Source organism: Schistocerca americana, chromosome 1 (assembly GCF_021461395.2).
Source record: "Schistocerca americana isolate TAMUIC-IGC-003095 chromosome 1, iqSchAmer2.1, whole genome shotgun sequence".
Taxonomy (NCBI): Eukaryota; Metazoa; Arthropoda; class Insecta; order Orthoptera; family Acrididae; genus Schistocerca; species Schistocerca americana.
This window is the reverse complement of record NC_060119.1, coordinates 1,261,783,165-1,261,800,228: the sequence shown is the minus strand read 5'-3', so window position 1 is coordinate 1,261,800,228 and position 17,064 is coordinate 1,261,783,165. Positions and strand designations below refer to the sequence as shown.

Sequence of the window (17,064 nt, the reverse complement as noted above, 5' to 3'; positions counted from 1 at the left end):
TTCCATTGCATAGTGTCTCCACAGAAGTGTTGCCACTGTATAAGTTCCAACCTACGTATAAAGCCACAAATAGCACAGACTGAGGCGCCCGCGTTACCAACTGTGGGCAGGTGAACATTACACCAAGAGTGCCATCTAGTAGCCGTAAATGTAACGGAGCTGCCTAACATTTAAAGTATAAACATATGAACAATATTTAGATGGTACTCTTGGTGTAATGTTCACATGCCCGCAGTTGCTAACACGGGCGCCTCAGTCTGTTGGTGCCTGTGGCTTTACATGTATGAGCAGCCCATAGTGGCTCGCCTTCCATGAATTTTTTTTAAATTTTTGTGACTAAAGCTTTAGCGCTTGATATTTGTCTTTTACGTGACATTTAAGTACTGTTTCTTTGTTGTACTGTTGGTCAGTACTTCCAATATTATATTAAAAAAAATTCCCATAATTTTGTACTTCTGTTATAGGCCAATTTGAATATTTAATTTCTGATGAAGGCACTCATAGAAGTGTCAAAATACTTAAATTAACTTCAGTTTGTAAACGGTCGCTGAGTACGCAGCCATGTTTAAAACTTTATAACCAGTAATCACATCTGAGACAACTACAGCACTAAAACATAAGATGCCAAAGTAACTTTTGCACTTAACTAGGATAGTAACACACAACTACGCATTGCTCTACTGCTACCAACGTCATCAGAGAGCTACCACATCCAGCTGCAGAAACTACCGTACCAAACTACCGACGCAAATATAATAATAAATTATTTTACAATAGTACAAAAAACCGTTTTTCATATAGCAGCTAACAAGACAAATTCTCAGCAGTCACACTCACGTTATAATATTAACGGAACATCTGAGGATTGATACAATTAATTCACACTCACTGTTTGTAGCCTGCAGTCACTGTCACAGTGCCCTCCTGTGTGTCATCAACAAACAGTCACAATTTGTCATTTAACAACAACAGGCCGTACAGAATTTTGTCACCTAGTTCTCCGTTTATTAGTTAGTTAGCTTAATGTTCCGTGCGACATTTTGTGCGCTAAATCGTAATTATGTGGAGAGAGTCATTTTACATTCCCATCAGTTTGTTAGTGATTCCTACCCACCACATTTTACACGTTACAACAATAGGAATTCTTCTGTGCAACAGAAGAGGTTGTCAAGGACAAAACGTTTCAGTTTGTTTTAAAATTTACTTCGTTTTCTGTCAGATATTTCCCATCAGTTTGTTAGTGATTCCTACCCACTGCAACAGAAGAGGTTGTCAAGGACAAAACGTTTCAGTTTGTTTTAAAATTTACTTCGTTTTCTGTCAGATATTGCCCATCAGTTTATTAGTGATTCCTACCCATCACATTTTACACATTACAACAATAGGAACTCTTCTGTGCAACAGAAGGACAAAACTATTCAGTTTGTTTTAAAATTCACTTTGTTTTCTGTCAGGTATTTTATATCATTTGGTAATTGATCAAAAAGTTTTGTTGCGGCGTTGTGCACCTCTTTATGCTAAGGACAACCTTAATGTGGAGTAGTGAGTGTTATGTTTATTTCTAGTGTTGTAAATATGTAGATCATTTTTCCTTATGGATTATTTACGACAGAAAACTTCATGAGAGTATAAATATACTGTGAAGTAGTAGTCAGAATGCCCAGCTGATTAACAGATGTCTACAAGATGATCGCATGTGAGCGCTACATATTATTCTTACAGCACGTTTACGAACAGTGAAGTCTTTCTTTCTTAAAAATGAGTTATCCCAGAACATTATTCCATCCGATATTACTGAATGAAATTATGTAAAATATGTCAACTTATTGTTTTCTCTCGCCCAAAGATTTCCATTGATTCTAAGCTGTTTTAGCAGTTCCAAAATGTGCTTTTTCCGGTTTAAATTCTCATCGATATGGACACTGAAGAATTTTGAAGATTCCACCCTATTTATGATTTCCTCACCATGTGTTACACTTATCACTGGTGTGGTACTCCTAGATGTGCAGAACCGAGTACGTTGCGTTTTTTTAGTATTGAGATTGACACCATTCGCAGGAGACCAATGTTACTTTCAAGAACCTTGTTTACCATTTCTTCTGTTTGTGTATATACGTATGGATTAATTATTAGAGTGTTCTGCAAAAAGAACTAATTCTTTTTGTTGTACGTTACAAGGAAGATCGTTTACGTATATGAGGAACGATAGTGGACCTAAGATGGACTCTTGGGGAACCCCACGCGTGTTTTCTCCACATTCAGAATTATGCCCCTGGACCATACTGTTTGCATTACAAGTACGACGCTCTGCATTATTTTGGGTAGCTACGTTGGGAGGCTACAGCATCAGTCCTGTAAAACTTCAACTTACCTAGGAGAATACCTTGATTCACACAATCAAATGCCTTATAAGGTCACAACCACACAGCCACGAATGTGCAACTGTCAGCTGCAAAAGGGCTCAGTTAGTGCTCCTCAGGAAGCGCAGAAACCCCTGTCTCCGCCTCAGCTGCGTTCGCTGTCCGTCCGTCCAGCGAAAGACACCAGCCGCTTCACCACGATGATGTGTCGACACAGGCCACGCCCCCCACACCCCGTAGTGACGTCCGGCAGACAGCACCGCAGCACACCAGTTTCTCGAGGCCCTCGTCCGTCTCCGTGCAGCGACTGACCACTTCTAAGACCTTCAGATCCAGCCCGAATGCACGCCACGCAGAATCGCTGATGTATTACGTTTCAAATGTGAACCAATATGCTGTTAAGGATGTGATTATAACACTTCTGCTATCTAGCGCTATTGGGTATCTGGGAGAGTGAAACTGCTCTATCTGGCTCTGTGGCCCGCGCTCACTCTGGTGGTGTAGAAACAAAAACTCCAACGACAAAGTGATGATCAACGTCGCACATGTTTAGAAGGCAGTGGTTTACTGGATAAATGTCACACAACAGAACTCTAGTCATCCCCAGGATTTTTTTCACCGCTCCAATATTTTGTTAGGTAAAAAAATGCGAAGTTTCACAGGAGACCGCAATCCCACGATACTGGCTGTCCAAAATACGGAGTCAGTATCAAGGTCGGAGGGAAGCCACTTACAGTAGCCCACTGCCTAATAAAGCATTCCGATGTTCAAGCTAGCCTTACCGTCGGGCATAGCATTTCCTAAAAATACCCTGTCCAGTGTACTTCATAGTTACTCGTAAAATATACAACTTACCGAAATAGATATATAGCCGTTTAATGCACTGAACTGGGAGATTTTATCTAGAATACTGTGGAGTACGGTCTGTGTGCCATGTTCTTCGAGTCAGTAACATGGAAAGCTTATCAACGCTTGAATGAAGGAAACGTTTGTTTTCGCATATCAGTTTTTCATAGGCCTTCTACTGTATTGTCAATACCCTGTTAACCACTGTTATGCGCATGGCATAAGTCATGTCCCGTTGTATCAAGTGTTGGCGTCTCTTTCTGTACCATCAGTGAATACCTTGCAGGAAGAATGGCTGCTCTCAAATGCATCGATGCGCACTGTAATTAGTGTAACGGTCGTTACGGAAGCGATACGTAACAGGCTGTAGTCGAATCACAGATTCTTCACTTAATGGTGGTTCTTGATGATGATGATGATGATGTTTGGTTTGTGGGGAGCTCAACTGCGCGGTCAGCAGCGCCCGTACAAAGTCCCAATTTTTACACAATCGAAATTTTTTCACAGTTCAATCTAACCACAGTCACGAATGATGCTGATGAAATGAGGACCACAACACGAACACCCAATCCCCGGGCAGAGAAAATCCCGTGGTCCTTGAACCTTTGTATGTAGGCTTCCAGGAGATAGTTTGCGGTTATCTTCAAACGCCTGACAACGTTTTTCAGCATCTCCGTCACGATATCGTCTGTTATCATAGACTCTGTCCTTCTTTCTACAGGTTCTGTATCCTCTAGAAATTATATTGTGTATCGGCGCCACATACCTTGAAACTTCTTTATTTAAATGAGTGTGGCTGTATTTAAATTGCTGAATGCCTGAGACCCACAATATCCTAGCGCAACGCAATCTGACTGCTCAAAAAAAAAAAAAAGGTAACCTGACTTCAAATAATTAATTCAAAATAATGGCCCTGACTTAAAAGATATCCTAGCAATAACCTACACATTTCATTAAGCACTTACCTCACAACAGTCTTCATTACGCGAACTACTGCAATACAGCGAGCGTCAATACTGGCAGCTAAATAAAAGATTTTAACTACTAAAGCCACTAACTGCTAATAGGCATGTGGTTAGCAAAGGAAAGATTTTGTTGCAAACCAAATAATGTGACATCCAGTTCAAACACGAATAGAAATCGTCATTGACATCTGGTACAAAGGTATATAATAATGAATAATATTCAATCTCCAAGTCTAACATATACAGATCGTTCGCCTACGCTAACACTTCAGACCTCTACCCTCCATAAATGCTAACTTCTCACATCTAACACCCATCACTGCTGGCTGTTCACCTCCAACTGCCCAACGGTACTTCCATCACTGCTGGCGACTAACTTCCAACTGCACAACACTACTGGCGATTAACTTCCAACAACGAGTCCGACCAGCCACAGAGTCTCTTACGAAGAAAGCGCAGTCAGAGACCCAATGCAAAGCGCTACACTGCACTGCCAACACAGAAGCAGCCCACTTACAACTTGAACAAAATTATAGAACGGCCAAGAGAGAGTTTTCTAAAGAATCTACTTTGTAGACTGAAGTTTCCCGGTATCGTAATAATGAACCAAGATGTATTGTCCGCTTTACTTGTTAATACTGCATCAATGCGATCATTCTACTTGCTTTGTTACACCTTTCGGGTCTGGTGGAAAGCCGGTAAGCGCGTCCCTGGAAACAGAGAGGTCGCAGGATCGAATCCCGAGCGGTCCATTTTCAGCCTGCCTTTAATGTGGCCTTCACCTTCCAACGATGTCGGGAGTCACCAGGAGGGATCCGTGGTTTGAATTCCACGTTAACGGTATGTCTCCTTTCCGCTGCTGGAACACGAAGTTGGATTAGGGACACCGAAGTCGCCGAAGTGGCGTCAAATTGAATGACTTCGACAGCTAGTTGTTTGTATGAGTCGACTGCTTCTAATCGCGATTCACTGATATTGTAGTCACAGGATACTATTTTTTAGTGTTTTATCGAGTGAATACTTAGAGCAAAAATCCATATTTGAAAAGATTCGAAATCTTATCAAGATCTGACTAGATATTAACGCAGTTTTTTTCACACAGTACTACATTATAGATATGAGAATCATCTACAAGAAATCTGACACTAGTATTGACGTGTCCCGCTACATCACTAACGTACAAGTTCTAGTGGCCTTCTGTGGCGTACGCTTAAAGTTACTTTCAACTTGTGTCTCTCATTATTTATAAATATTCTATGCATACACAAATTTCGTTTCATAAGCCAAACGATCGTTCTTCGTCAGTTACGTTTAGTCGGAATGATACTGCCCCTGGACTGGCATCTGTCCTGACAGCTGCCGGGAACAGAGGAAGTAATTAACGCAGGGTTTCATAATCCAGGTTACGCAACGAATATTCTTGGCTGATGGTATAATAGAGAGGCCCTCGTAATACGCCGGGATAATTGGCGAGGCCGAATTCTCGTCGTTCCAGGCTGAGGAAAGCGCTTCTCCTGTCTCCGTTTGCTGCACTGGCGTCCGTTGTCACTTGTCTCTCATAACTACTGCTCCTCTCCCTCCCCCTCCCCCCCCACCCCTTTCCCTAACCTGTAGCTGAAAAACCTCTTCAATTCAAACTTCCTGGTGCTGAGCCAGACCGGTACTGGTACCCCAGAAGCTTGCATTTCGCGGTCAGTGCTCCTACAGATTGAACCGCGCAGATCTTCGTTACCTGGATAGCTTACTCGGTAAGAGCCTTTGTGAGCTCACCGGCCAGGTTTTCCACCTTCTGTAGTCTCATAAGTTGGTCCCTTGCCATTTATACCGGGTGACCAAAAAGTCAGTATAAATTTGAAAACTTAATAAACCACGGAATAATGTAGATAGAGAGGTAAAAATTGACACACATGCTTCGAATGACATGGGGTTTTATTAGAACCACCCCATATTGCTAGACGCGTGAAAGATCTCTTGCGCGCGTCGTTTGGTGACGATCGTGTGCTCAGCCGCCACGTTCGTCATGCTTGGCCTCCCAGGTCCCCAGACCTCAGTCTGTGCGATTATTGGCTTTGGGGTTACCGGAAGTCGCAAGCGTATCGTGATTGACCGGCATCTCTAGGGATGCTGAAAGGCAAAATCCGACGCCAGTGCCTCACCATAACTCCGGACATTCTTTACAGTGCTGTTCACAAAATTATTCCTCGACTACAGCTATTGTTGAGGAATGATGGTGGACATATTGAGCATTTCCTGTAAAGAACATCATCTTTGCTTTGTCTTACTTTGTTATGCTAATTATTGCTATTCTGATCAGATGAAGCGCCATCTGTCGGACATTTTTTGAACTTTTGTATTTTTTTTTTTTTTTTTTTTTTGTTCTAATAAAACCCAATGTCATTCCAAGCTGCGTGTCAATTTGTACCTTTCTATCTACATTATTCCGTGATTCATTCAGTTTTCAAATTTACACTGACTTTTTGATCACCCGGTAAATAAAATAACACAGCACAGCAGCAAATGATTTTCGAGCTCTTGCTATATACTGACGCACAGTTTCCATGTTTTGAAGGTCATCCTCGAAATATGTGTGAGTCTCAGTATTAAACACACATCAGTAAATTTGTAACACCTATATCGATTAGAAGTAGGTTTATACTATGTAACTGTGTATCTGTGATTATGAAGTGTTTGTTCTTTGTTACTTAAGGTCATTGATTTGTGACAGGAAATTTAAAATTTGTAATGTATATGTAGAAAGAGGTAAATGATGTTTAAAATAATGAAATTTTATAATACTGTGTATTTAGAAGAAACCATTGTATATTGGAAGGTGGTTCATGCTTAGGGTGCTTGTATAACGTAAAATATATAGGGAAGTCCCTCTGCGCCGGCCAATGTGGCCGTGCGGTTCTAGGCGCTTCAGTCTGGAACTGCGTGACCATTACGGTCGCAGGTTCGAATCCTGCCTCGGGCATGGATGTGTGTGATGTGCTTAGGTTAGTTAGGTTTAAGTAGTTCTTAGTTCTAGGGGACTGATGACCACAGATGTTAAGTCCCATAGTTCTCAGAGCCATTTGAACCATTTGAAGTCCCTCTGCAACGGAAGTGGCTCAGTGCGATGTAAAAGGTGGTTTTGGCGGTCGAACTGGGCGACTCCTTTGCGGGAACCGTACGCAGTGAGTGGCTAGCCGTTGCACGGTACACATCGACGGTTCCAAGGGAGGCAATTTGGAAGCGGCCTTCCTAGGAATTTTGCCTCGGCTGTTGCATGGTACTCTCGGCAATAAGGAATGGCTCTAACACGTTAAAAAATCTGTCGCTAAGAAGAAATTGTACAGAGCATTCAAACATCAAGAGCCGTGAGTACAGTTCGCCACCACGTCGATTGCCACCACTACATCGTCACTGCTGCACCAATTTCAGGCATACAGACATGTATCAGAGCATGGGCCAGTTGATTTGTGTGAGTGATTTTAATAATAATCCAAGTGCTGTAAACCTGTGTTCAGAATCCTAACTTTTCTCCTGATCATGAACCTATGCAGGATCCCCTCCTAAATGTTTATAAAACAGAATATCCTGTTTCAAATGCACTGTTTGTGGTTATTTACGTTTGTCAGATGTGCAAGGATTTTAAAAAGTGAAACTAGTTACAATTTTACTAAAATACTGTCAACTTACTGCAAAGCATCGTCTTGCAAAAATTCAGTGTCAGACTGTTTAAATGTTACTGTCTAAAATACACGCGGAAGGTGAAAGAAGGCATATAAGTTATACTCATTTGAAACTTAATTTAGCTTTGATTACTACCATGAACGAATTTGTGAAGTTAATTGGGCATCAGTGTTGAATAATTAGCCTTGAAAAGAGTAAAACCAAAAATTATTCCAAGTGAAGTTAAGAATTAAATTTTGCTGAACTGAATTTTGCTGCTGAAATAATCATAGAGTTTGACTAGTGACAATATCAGTTTATGGGTCCCCATCATATCCTTCTCATATTAGAAAGATAATTGGAATATTATTTCTACCAAAGAAATCGATATATTTCTATAGATGGGAGTATTAACAGCGTGATTGTTGTATTATTTACTTCACTTGTGGTATTTATATGTCAGTGAAGTTAGAAGTCGCTCCTGGCCAGTTTTAGTTCTGCACTTCTAGCAGGAATATTTCAGTAATGATCCAAGTAACAATATTGAGTGTAGCTCCTGTCAGCGTGAGTTTGGTACGATTTTACTTTCTATGACTACTAGTATGCTCATAACTTGAAAGGTGGCTGCACTGAGTCACAGCGCCAGAGATTGCGCCAAAGATTGTTATTCCGCCGCCTCCACTGGGGCAGTAGTAGTTCAGAGGATGTCGAGAGCAGTCGTTCTGTTGGGCGAGAGAGTAGACGATCTGAGTGTTGACTGAAACGTTGTACTGAGTTCATCAGTCGCCTAGAACTTAGAACTAATTAAACCTAACTAACCTAAGGACATCACACACATCCATGCCCGAGACAGGATTCGAACCTGCGACCGTAGCGGTCGCTCGGCTCCAGACTGTAGCGCCTAGAACCGCACGGCCACTCCGGCCGGCGAAACGTTGTACTGTTCGGTTGGTGTAATGTATAGATGGAAGAAGATGCCATTGTCAGAATATATTTGAGAAAGGAGATGGGCTTTTGATTTATGATGCTGGTGTAATGGAATATTTTCGTCAATATAGAATGAGGTAAAAAGGTATTACATTTTTCAACAAAGCATCTGGCTCGTGTTCATTTATTAGACTTGTAATTCTGGTTTCTATGTGCAATTATAGTATTTCTGGTTTTTCAATTAGTTCATTGTAAATGGTGTTTAAAATATTTTGTCGTTTTGAGAAAGAACCGAGCCAGCTACATGTATGTTGAGTCACACTACCACACACAGAATAGTTACACTTGTGCTTTGTTGTTTCGTAGCTTTTATAGTTGCAGAGGACTTAATTAATCAATTGTGTTAATGGAAATTCCTTGCCATTCTTTATTTTGATTTTATGCAGTCAGATTGCGTGCTAATACTAGTCAGGGCCAACTGGCTACGAGACTTCGTAACCGGTCACACAGCTAGTAAAATTATTGCATTTATTCATTAATATTAGTCTTTTCTTTTTAATTAAGCCCCCTTGCAAACTGGTTTCTACTGCTACACACAGCTCAGAGTGCCCTGTGTTCGTTTGTATCCTGTGTACTATTCAAAGGGAAATATTAATGAAAGTAACTTAAGTAACTAATATTTAATTTTCGTAAACATATATTTCCAAATTTATGTGCCTAATTGGGCTGGCGACCGTTCATTTTTTTCATTCGTGTACGAAATTTACTACTTTCATTCAACCCCAACGTTTAAAGGCTCTTTAGTTTTTCTGTTAATTGCACTCTATTCAAAATTATATATCCATTAGACACACGCTCGGTCAAAACTCAAAATCCTCCGAGAGGGTAACATTAGCTTATGTCACGTCAGGCTACTGTTGTAAGTTACAGTCTCACAGTTCGCTGGTGGCAAAATAACATACTGAAATCACAACTCTGAGTGACCGAGCACCGTCATTATTTAAGCAGTTCCGTGCTAGCTGGCTAAGAAATACATGACGTTTAAACGCGGATTAACGTACTGGTCATCATTTCAATTATCGAGCACCGACTGAACAACAAAGTAACTTCACATTACGGATCCCAAACGCTGACTACCTGAGGCTTTGCACACCACGCCTATTTAAACGAGGGCTGTTCAATAAAGAATGATCATAATTTTTTTTTGACAACATACCTCTACTCAGCCTCATAATTTTGGTGGTTATTCTCAAAGTAGTTTCCCACGAATGCGATGCACTTGTCCCAGCGTTTCTGCCAGTCTTCAAATGTATGCTGGAAAGCGGTTTCTGAGAATTCCTTCAAAATCGCCACCGCAGCATTCACCACTGCTTCTGATGAGTGATAATCCCTCCCATGAAGGAGTTTCTTCATGTGTCCTTCTTGTGATGGATGGTTACGAGAATGTCGGCTGTTCAATATGAAAAGAAAATTTCTCTGAAGAACCACAGAAACTGTTAGACATGCCTAATACCGTGTAGGGCCCCCGTGGGCGCGCTGAAGTGGCGCAACACGACCTGGCATGGACTCGACTAATATCTGCAGTAGTGCCGGAGGTAAACGACACCATGAATCCTGCAGGGCTGTCCATAAATCCGTGATAGTACGAGAGGGTGGAAATTTCTTCTGAACAGCACGTTGCAAGGCATCCCAGATATACCCAATAATGTTCCTGTCTGGGAAGAAAAAATGGTTCAAATTGGTCTGAGCACTATGGGACTTAACATCTGAGGTCGTTAGTCCCCTGGAACTTAGAACTACGTAACCTAACTAACCTAAGGACAGCACACACATCCATGCCCGAGGCAGGATTCGAACCTGCGACCGTAGCAGCAGCGCGGTTCCGGACTGAGGCGCCTAGAACCGCTCGGTCACAGCGGCCGCCCGTCTGGGAAGTTTGGTGTCCAGCGGAGGTGTTTAAACTCTCAAGAGTGATCCTGGAGCCACTCTGTAGTAATTCTGGACGTGTGGGGTGTCGCATTGTCCTGCTGGAACTGCCCAAGATTTCGGAATGCACAATGGACATGAATGGACGCAGGTAATTAAACAAGATACTTATGTATGTGCCACTTGTCAAGAGTCGTTTCTAGACTATTAGGGGTCCCATATCACTCCAACTGCACACGCCTCTCACCCTTACAGAGTCGTTCACACGTGACGATAACAACACTGAAAACGCGTTGGCACGGTGCACAGAACACTGATGAATCCGACGGCACAAGTGAACGTAGTAGTGGGACGGCGGACACCAAAAAACACTAAACGACGTCACACACACCAGACACAGAAGGCGATGATCTCCAGCGCACGAATGTTCACTATGCGTGTGCGAGTCCGGGGACCTGCCAAAGGAGGAGGAGGAGGAAGGGGAGCGGGAGAGCGAGAGGGGAGAGCAGAGATGCCACGGGCAGGGGAGAGAGGGGGGAGGGAGGAAGGGGGAGAGGAAGCCCGAGGGAGGAGGGGGGAGGGAGGGGACGGGGAAAAGGAAAAAGAAGGGAAGAGAAGAGAAGGGAGGGAGGGTGCCGAAAGGAAGGGACACCGGAAATGGGGGGCGGGGCAGGGTCAAAGTTGATAGGAGGGGTAGATAGAGGGAACGAGGACATCATCAGGGAGAGGGAGCTGGCGGAAGCCACATTGGGAGAGGGTAAGGAGGGTGGAGAGATGGAGACCGGGCGGGACGTGGGAATACAGGCGCGGCAGCGGGCAGGGATGGGAGAGGATCGGGGATACGAGCGGGTAAGGAGGATCAAGTTTACGGGAGGTGTACAGGATCCGTATCCTTTCAAGGAAAAGGAGGAGGTGGGGGAAAGGGATGAGATCAAACAGGATCCGCGTGGGGGAGGGGAGACGGATGTGATAGGCGAGGCAGAGAGCATGGCGTTCAAGGACTTGGAGGGATTTATAAAAGGTAGGGGAAGCGGAGATCCATGCTGGATGGGCATAACAAAGGATAGGGCGGATGAGGGATTTATAGGTGTGGAGGATGGTGGAGGGGTCCAGACCCCACGTACGGCCGGAAAGGAGCTTGAGGAGACGGAGTCGGGAACGTGCCTTGGCTTGGATTGTCTGGAGATGGGGAGTCCAGGAGAGGCGACGGTCGACGATGACGCCAAGGTACTTAAGGGTGGGAGTGAGGGCGATGGGACGGCCATAGACGGTGAGATAGAAATCAAGGAGGCGGAAGGAAGGGGTGGTTTTGCCTACAATGATCGCCTGGGTTTTTGAAGGATTGACCTTGAGCAACCACTGGTTGCACCAAGCGGTGAACCGGTCAAGATAGGATTGGAGAAGGCGTTGGGAGCGTTGCAGGATCTTTTCCCGGCCCCAGCGATGTCGGAGATTTGACGTTCCACCGGATTCCTGACACTCACGGTGCACTCGTGAAATGTTCGCACGGGAAAATCCCCACTTCTCTGCTGCCTCGGAGGTGCTGTGGGCTGTCGCTCGTGCGCCGACTGTAACACCACGTTGAACCTCACTTGAATCGTGATAACCTGCCATTGTAGCAGCAGTACCCGATCTAACAACTGCGCCAGACACTTGTTATCTTGTATAGGCTTTGTCGACCGCAGCGCCGTATTCTGCCTCTTCCCATATCTCTGTATTTGAATACACATGCCTATACCAGTTTCTTTGGCGCTTCAGTGTAGAACAACTGTAGCCGTCTCTTCCGCATTTAATTTATTTACGCAACCAGTTTCGGTGTTCCATTACACGATCTTCAGGCCCCTAGACCAACGTACATTGGGAGAAATCCGCTCTCGTGTGCAGTCATAGCATGACCTAGTATTACATAACCGGTGTCCGTAGATCTCTGGTTGGATTTTGCCATACTGTAAAATTAGTGTGTGCACGTTATCCATTGAGTCACCAGATACGTCGAGCAAATATAATACCACTTATTTCGTTTTCAAATGCATTACACGTCACGACCTGTACATTTTTTTATGTAGATGGTAAAAAAAAAATCTGCCCAAGCCGATACACAGCAAAAAAAGCATGTTAAGAAAATCGTCGCGTAATATGAGGCATAAACCAAATATGAGTTTTTGAAGAAAAAAACGTGTTTTGTGGTTCACAGACAAATTAATCTGGTTTTATATCAAAAGTACAAGAGTGTAAAAAACCAGTTGGTTACAAAATCTTTCAACTCGTCGACTGAACGCATTTCACTTAAATGTTTACCTGCCAATCTCTTTTTCTCTTTAAAATATGTGAGGCAAATTTAAATTTTCTACTGAGTAGTAAACAAGTTTTTAAAACTCAATCTAGTTTGCCGCATTAATCTGAAATCTAAATCTCTCACTTGTATCACAAGTATTACGTAGTAATTTTCTTCAAATTTTAGTTTGAAAAACCTCATCTGAGGTGTCACAGATGTTTATCGATTCCCTTCAATGGTTTTGATCACCCTTGCATTCTAGTTCTACATCAACATCTACACGGATACTCTGAAAATCACATTCAAGTGCCTGGCAGAGGGTTCATCGAGTCACCTTCGCCGGCCGAAGTGGCCGTGCGGTTAAAGGCGCTGCAGTCTGGAATCGCAAGACCGCTACGGTCGCAGGTTCGAATCCTGCCTCGGGCATGGATGTTTGTGATGTCCTTAGGTTAGTTAGGTTTAACTAGTTCTAAGTTCTAGGGGACTAATGACCCCAGCAGTTGAGTCCCATAGTGCTCAGAGCCATTTGAACCATTTTGAGTCACCTTCACAATTCTCTATTATTCCAATCTCGTATAGAGCGCGGAAAGAATGAACTCCTATATCTTTCCGTACGAGCTCTGATTTCCCTTATTTTATCGTAGTGATCGTTCCTCCCTATGTAGGTGGGTGCCAACAAAATATTTTCGCATTCGGAGGAGAAAGTTGGTGATTGGAATTTCGTGTGAAGATTCCGTCGCAACGAAAAACGCCTTTCTTTTAATGATTTCCAGCCCAAATCCTGTATCACAAAAGTTGCTGCCTTTCTTTGAGCTTTTTCGATGTACACCGTCAGTCCTATTTGGTAAGGATCCCACACCGCGCAGTAGTATTCTAAAAGAGGACGGACAAGCGTAGTGTAGGCAGTCTCCTTAGTAGGTCTGTTACGTTTTCTGAGTGTCCTGCCAATAAAACGCAGTCTTTGGTTAGACTTCCCAACAACATTTTCTATGTGTTCCTTCCAATTTAAGTTGTTCGTAATTGTAATTTGAGTTCCTTTTATCATTCATGTGGATGATCTCACACTTTTTGTTATTTAGGGTCGACCGCCACTTTTCAAACCATTCCGATATCTTTTCTAAATCGTTTTGCAGTTTGTTTTGATGTTTTAGGAACATTAAAACGATCGACAGCAGCGTTTCGGTCATTTTACCTTCCAGAATACATGAAACCGCTTGCTTCAGTGCAGTCTCGGAAAACGGAGAAGGAACGTCCCACTACAACATCCCATCGATGGTTCAGATGGTTGAGATGGCTCTAAGCAGTATGGGACTTAACATCTGAGGTCATCAGTCCCGTAGACTTAGAACTACTTAAACCTAACTAACGTAAGGACATCAAACTTTTCCATGCCCAAGGCAGGATTCGAACCTGCTACCGTAGCAGCAGCGCGGTTCCGGACTGAAGCGCCTAGAATCGCTCGTCCACAGCGGCCGGCTTCCCATCGATGACTTAAGTCATTAGAGACTGATATATGACTCCGTGCACCCTAGAGAGTGTAGTACTTGAGTGTGTGCTGGGTGCCTGCCCTCATAAGAGTCGTCAGATGTATTTTCCTCTGAAATGAAAATTGAAACACCTACAGCCACCTCTTTTGGTTTTAATGTATTTCAGCGCAAAGTTTCGGTATTACATTACACCATCTTCAGGTCCCCTGACCAACGCAAATTGGGTGGAATCCAATCTCGTGTGGCGTCATAACAGCAGCCAGCGCTATATGCTCCTCCGTTTCGCGAGTGAACGCCCGCAATTTTCAGCCAGAACTGAAAGGCATTCTCAGTTTCTGCGTCGTGCACGGCACGAGAACCTGTTGTTAATTATGATGTGGCTGCTTGGAGCAGAGCAGGCGCCGGGAGAAAGGCAGCTAGTGAGTGAGTGGGTGAGTGAACGGGTGGGTGGGTGCGCCAAGCAGAGGGTGACGAGAAACGAGGAGAGGGTTCCCGCCAGCTGTGCTCCTGCTGTGAGGCGGTCAGTCGAGCAGCCGCAGCTGGCCAGAGACATGTTCACCTGCAGCTGCATCTGCCAGCAGTACCTGCCCGGGGGCCTCTTCCCGCAGCCGGTGAGCCAAAAGCGACGTCTGTTGCCAAACGAGGGTTCGCCGAAATAGTTCCTTCTGGAAAGCATAGACATTATGCGCTAGATGGAGATGCTCCAAACAGTGAATCGCGGGACCCCTGAAGTAATCGTGGTGTAACTGGTATACGAGTATTTTCAGTTGACGGTTACACAGTAGTTGTTTTCGAGACCTAGCCTTCCTCGTCACAAACTGTGAGCAACGACTGTAGACGCTTTCGCCGCCTCGGGTGTGACCTTCCCTCGAAGTCTCGGTAGCAGAATCTGCAAGTGCCGTCACGCCTGACGTGGGTTCAGCACTGCGGAATCACTTTCAGCCAGGGAAATGAGAGAACTCAAAGCTCGCAGTCGAAGCTTTGCAAAAATTAGTATAATAGATTTTGTAGTGTTAATTACCTGTACAGTAAATTAAGCAAAAGCTATTAGTTTCAGTAGTATTCATAGTTTATTTGTGGCTTCTTGCTCTACTTACGTATCGCATTAAAGTTTCAACATGGTCGCTAACTTTCTTCGGCGTATTAGCATACGTAGGAATTACAAAACACATATTTTTCATTAAGGGGTTAGGACGTCAAACGGGCCGACTTGGAGCAGAAGAGGCACCACAGGACATTTTAATTTCCACTGTCTATACTTTTACAAATAAATTCATTAAACTTTATCAGCATGGCCAGGAAGGATTGAGGACCCACACTCATAGCAGTGGAAGTTCAAAAAACGTAGCAAAATACCTTTTTTTACACGTGAAATTTCATCATTTTTTCACTTACTACTGGCTGCATTTGTTGCCATTGGTACACTTTTCTTCCTAAGTAAGACGGATTCTTCGATGAATTTTGCCCAGCATACAGACAGGTCTCACAGGTGTATGAAACTCTACAATTTTCCAACTCTATTAAAAAACTGTAATAAAAATTGAGATAATTAACTATAAAATTTGAGTTTTTTCTAAACATGAAGTTTAAAATGTAACAGTTCATTCATTTTTCCATAAATTAAATAAATCCTACAGTTTCAAACACCTGTAACTATGGTTTGTATGCTGTGCAAAATTCATAGAAGATTCTCTCTTACCTAGGAAGAAAAGTGTACCTATACCAACAAATAAAGCCAATAGTAAGTTAAAAATAATGAAATTTCACATGTAAAAAAAAATTATTATGTTACGTTTTTGAACTTCCACTGCTATGAGTATGAATCCTGAATGCTTCCTGGTCATGCTTTCAAAGTTTTATGAATTTATTTGTAAAAGTATAGACAGTGGAAATTAAAATGTCCTGTGGTGCCTCTCCTGCTCCAAGTCGGCCCGTTTGACGTCCTACCCTCCTTAAACACAAAACAACCGATTCCTTTATCCGTTTTTTGTGTACCAAACATTACTCATCCTCCATAGTCAACAAAGTCCTTACATAAAGATTCCTTTGTGCAGGTGACTGATAACTGTTCAAATTTACCTTAAATATTAAAAAGATTTTCGTAACTTTAACATTACCTCTTCTCTTCTGCGTAATGATGACAGTCTAAATAAATACAGTTTAGCATTTCTCCTCTGAGGCGTTCAAAAAACGTGAAGCCGCTAATTGTTGTGGATAATTGTAAACGCTAAATTGAAATTTAATGTCATCTTTTCCCTAAACATGACTTTTCAAGTTGTAAATATTTTTTCAGTTTTAAGAAACTCTGTGAATGACGTTAGCACTCGCATTTGTGTGAATTACGCTTGTTTCTGAATTTCGATATGAGACGCAATTTCCGTAATCAAAACTTGATTTACCCTATCTCAATAGTTTTGATATAATGTAAAATGCATTCTGCTTACACTGCCCTCTACGCTTTTCTCTGAGATATAAATTATCGAAATGAAATAACTTTTTAAAGATACGTAGCTTTTCAAGCTAAGTATTTCATCTGATTAGGTATCAGTTTATATTCCATAATGGTTTGCTCGAGTTTTTCATTTTTTGAACAAGACATGATCGTTGTGGAAAGTGAACAACGT

General features: G+C 42.8%; 1 protein-coding gene across 2 annotated transcripts in view; it reads left to right on the top strand.

Moving 5' to 3' along the window:
* Positions 1-17,064, top strand: part of LOC124577539 (EF-hand calcium-binding domain-containing protein 4A-like) — a 797,374-nt gene that overhangs the window by 490,568 nt on the left and 289,742 nt on the right. Inside the window, exon 1 of one of the 2 annotated variants that reach the window (XM_047131239.1) lies at positions 14,981-15,051. The exons of the other annotated variant lie outside the window; for it this stretch is intronic. Within the exon in view, the coding sequence (XP_046987195.1) occupies positions 14,992-15,051 (60 nt within the window). The 5' untranslated portion in view covers positions 14,981-14,991. Of the gene's footprint in view, positions 1-14,980; positions 15,052-17,064 lie in introns of those variants that run through there. 2 annotated transcript variants of the gene reach the window in all.